The sequence below is a fragment of the Alligator sinensis genome, unplaced genomic scaffold (genome assembly GCF_000455745.1).
Source record: "Alligator sinensis unplaced genomic scaffold, ASM45574v1 scaffold444_1, whole genome shotgun sequence".
Classification (NCBI taxonomy): Eukaryota; Metazoa; Chordata; order Crocodylia; family Alligatoridae; genus Alligator; species Alligator sinensis.
In genome coordinates, this window is record NW_005841886.1 from 984,027 (window position 1) to 985,658 (window position 1,632).

At 41.3% G+C, this 1,632-nt stretch overlaps 1 protein-coding gene across 1 annotated transcript in view; it reads left to right on the top strand.

The window, feature by feature from the left end:
- METTL2A (methyltransferase like 2A) overlaps nucleotides 1-1,632 on the top strand; it is a gene marked incomplete at its 5' end in the record, with an annotated part of 24,606 nt that overhangs the window by 18,767 nt on the left and 4,207 nt on the right. Inside the window, one exon of the mRNA XM_006017872.3 lies at nucleotides 1,251-1,357. Within this exon, the coding sequence (XP_006017934.1) occupies nucleotides 1,251-1,357 (107 nt within the window). The remainder of the gene's footprint in view (nucleotides 1-1,250; nucleotides 1,358-1,632) is intronic.

Here is a 1,632-nt window from a genome sequence, read left to right on the forward strand (position 1 = left end):
GCACGGCATCGGACTGCTCTTCCCCACCCTCTCCTGCATCCAAATTGGGGCTGCTCCACCCTGCCCTAGTCAAATGGATTGAGGTCAGGCTGCACAACCCTCTGCATCTGGATCTGGGAGGATGTAAATCTGCGTTCGTGCCATTTAATTGTCTGGCAAATATGGAGCTGGGACCAGATAGAGCTGGGGATGGGGTCATGTAGAAGCTGTATAACTAAGATAATTTGCCCTTTAATGGCATGTGGCAAAGCTCAATGGATATATGCATGGTCTGTTTCCCAAAATGGGAAAATTCTGTTTAAAAAGGCTAGGAAACTGCTTTGCATTATTAATCTACATTTTAGTCAATTTTGGCTACAGCTTAGACCTGACGTTCAAAGCAGCCACAGCTGAACACAATTGCAGTTTCAGACACTCCGGTTTTTTTCTCTATAATTTTAATTGAGTATTCACACTGCTAATTTACCAGGTTCCACCTGAAGTGGCTCCAAGAAAACTTTGTCTCAGACCCTAAAAAAAAAGAAAAAAAAAAGAAACGTCTCTGGAAATCTTTTTATTAAATAGTTCTAACTTAATATTAAAAGTTTATTGTTTTATAGCAAAATCAAAGGATAGCAAATCATAAGGAGCAGTACATCGCCTCAACAAAATATAGTTAATTAGGCATTTCAAGCAGTGAACAGTTAAGCATAAACTCTGATAGTGCTAGGGTGCCTTTCAAGTTGGAGGCCTTGACACTTATATTAAGTGTCAAAATGCATCAGTCATTTTAAAAGAATCTTGCACCTGGAGTGAAAAACGTGTTTAAAACTTCAGCTGTAGTAGTAGTTACTTATTATTACTTATCAAGGACGTTCCACATCAATTCTAAACTTTTCAGTGTCTTTAACACTCCTTCTACACTTTCAGCCTAGTCTGTTTTATGTAACTTAATCCCTTAGCTTCACTATAATCTATACTCTAGACCTAATTTAATTTCTCTTAATGTTCTTGGTCAGCATTGTGTAGTCAAATAGTTTTAAATGCTGGAAAATGTTGCTGACCCCTGGCTTAAAACAAAGCCACTGTAGTCTTAATATGCCTACTATAGACCCCTTTGCAAACCTTAAATCTACTGAACCATTTCAAATGAGAGTTTTTTACTAAAACAATAAACATAACAAAACTGAACCTGCATCTTTGGAAAACTCATGGGGGATGGAGGAAGCATTACCAAAGACAGGTGAATTTTACTGCTTGCCTTTTCCCAGGATGCAGTGCATTATTAACAGACTGAGCCGGCTTCTGAAACCTGGAGGAATGATATTGCTACGAGATTATGGTCGTTATGACCTGGCCCAGCTCCGATTTAAGAAAGGTATTTCTCATCTCCTGTGGAGTATTTCTACGTAAGTAGTAGATGCGTCTCTACAAAGGAGACTTCTTCGTCTGAGACAGCCTGATTGTCACGGCGCACCTCGCTGCCCCACTCCTAGAGAGGGGAAAACTGCCAGAGGAAAAGCTCTGGCAGTGCATAAGGAGCCCTAGCGGTGATTAGGGAGTACAGCTGTGGGTTGCCGGGACAACTAAGGAGAGTCAGCTGCCATAGGAGGCAGGGCCTGGCCCTTATAAAGCCCAGGGCTGAAGCCAGGC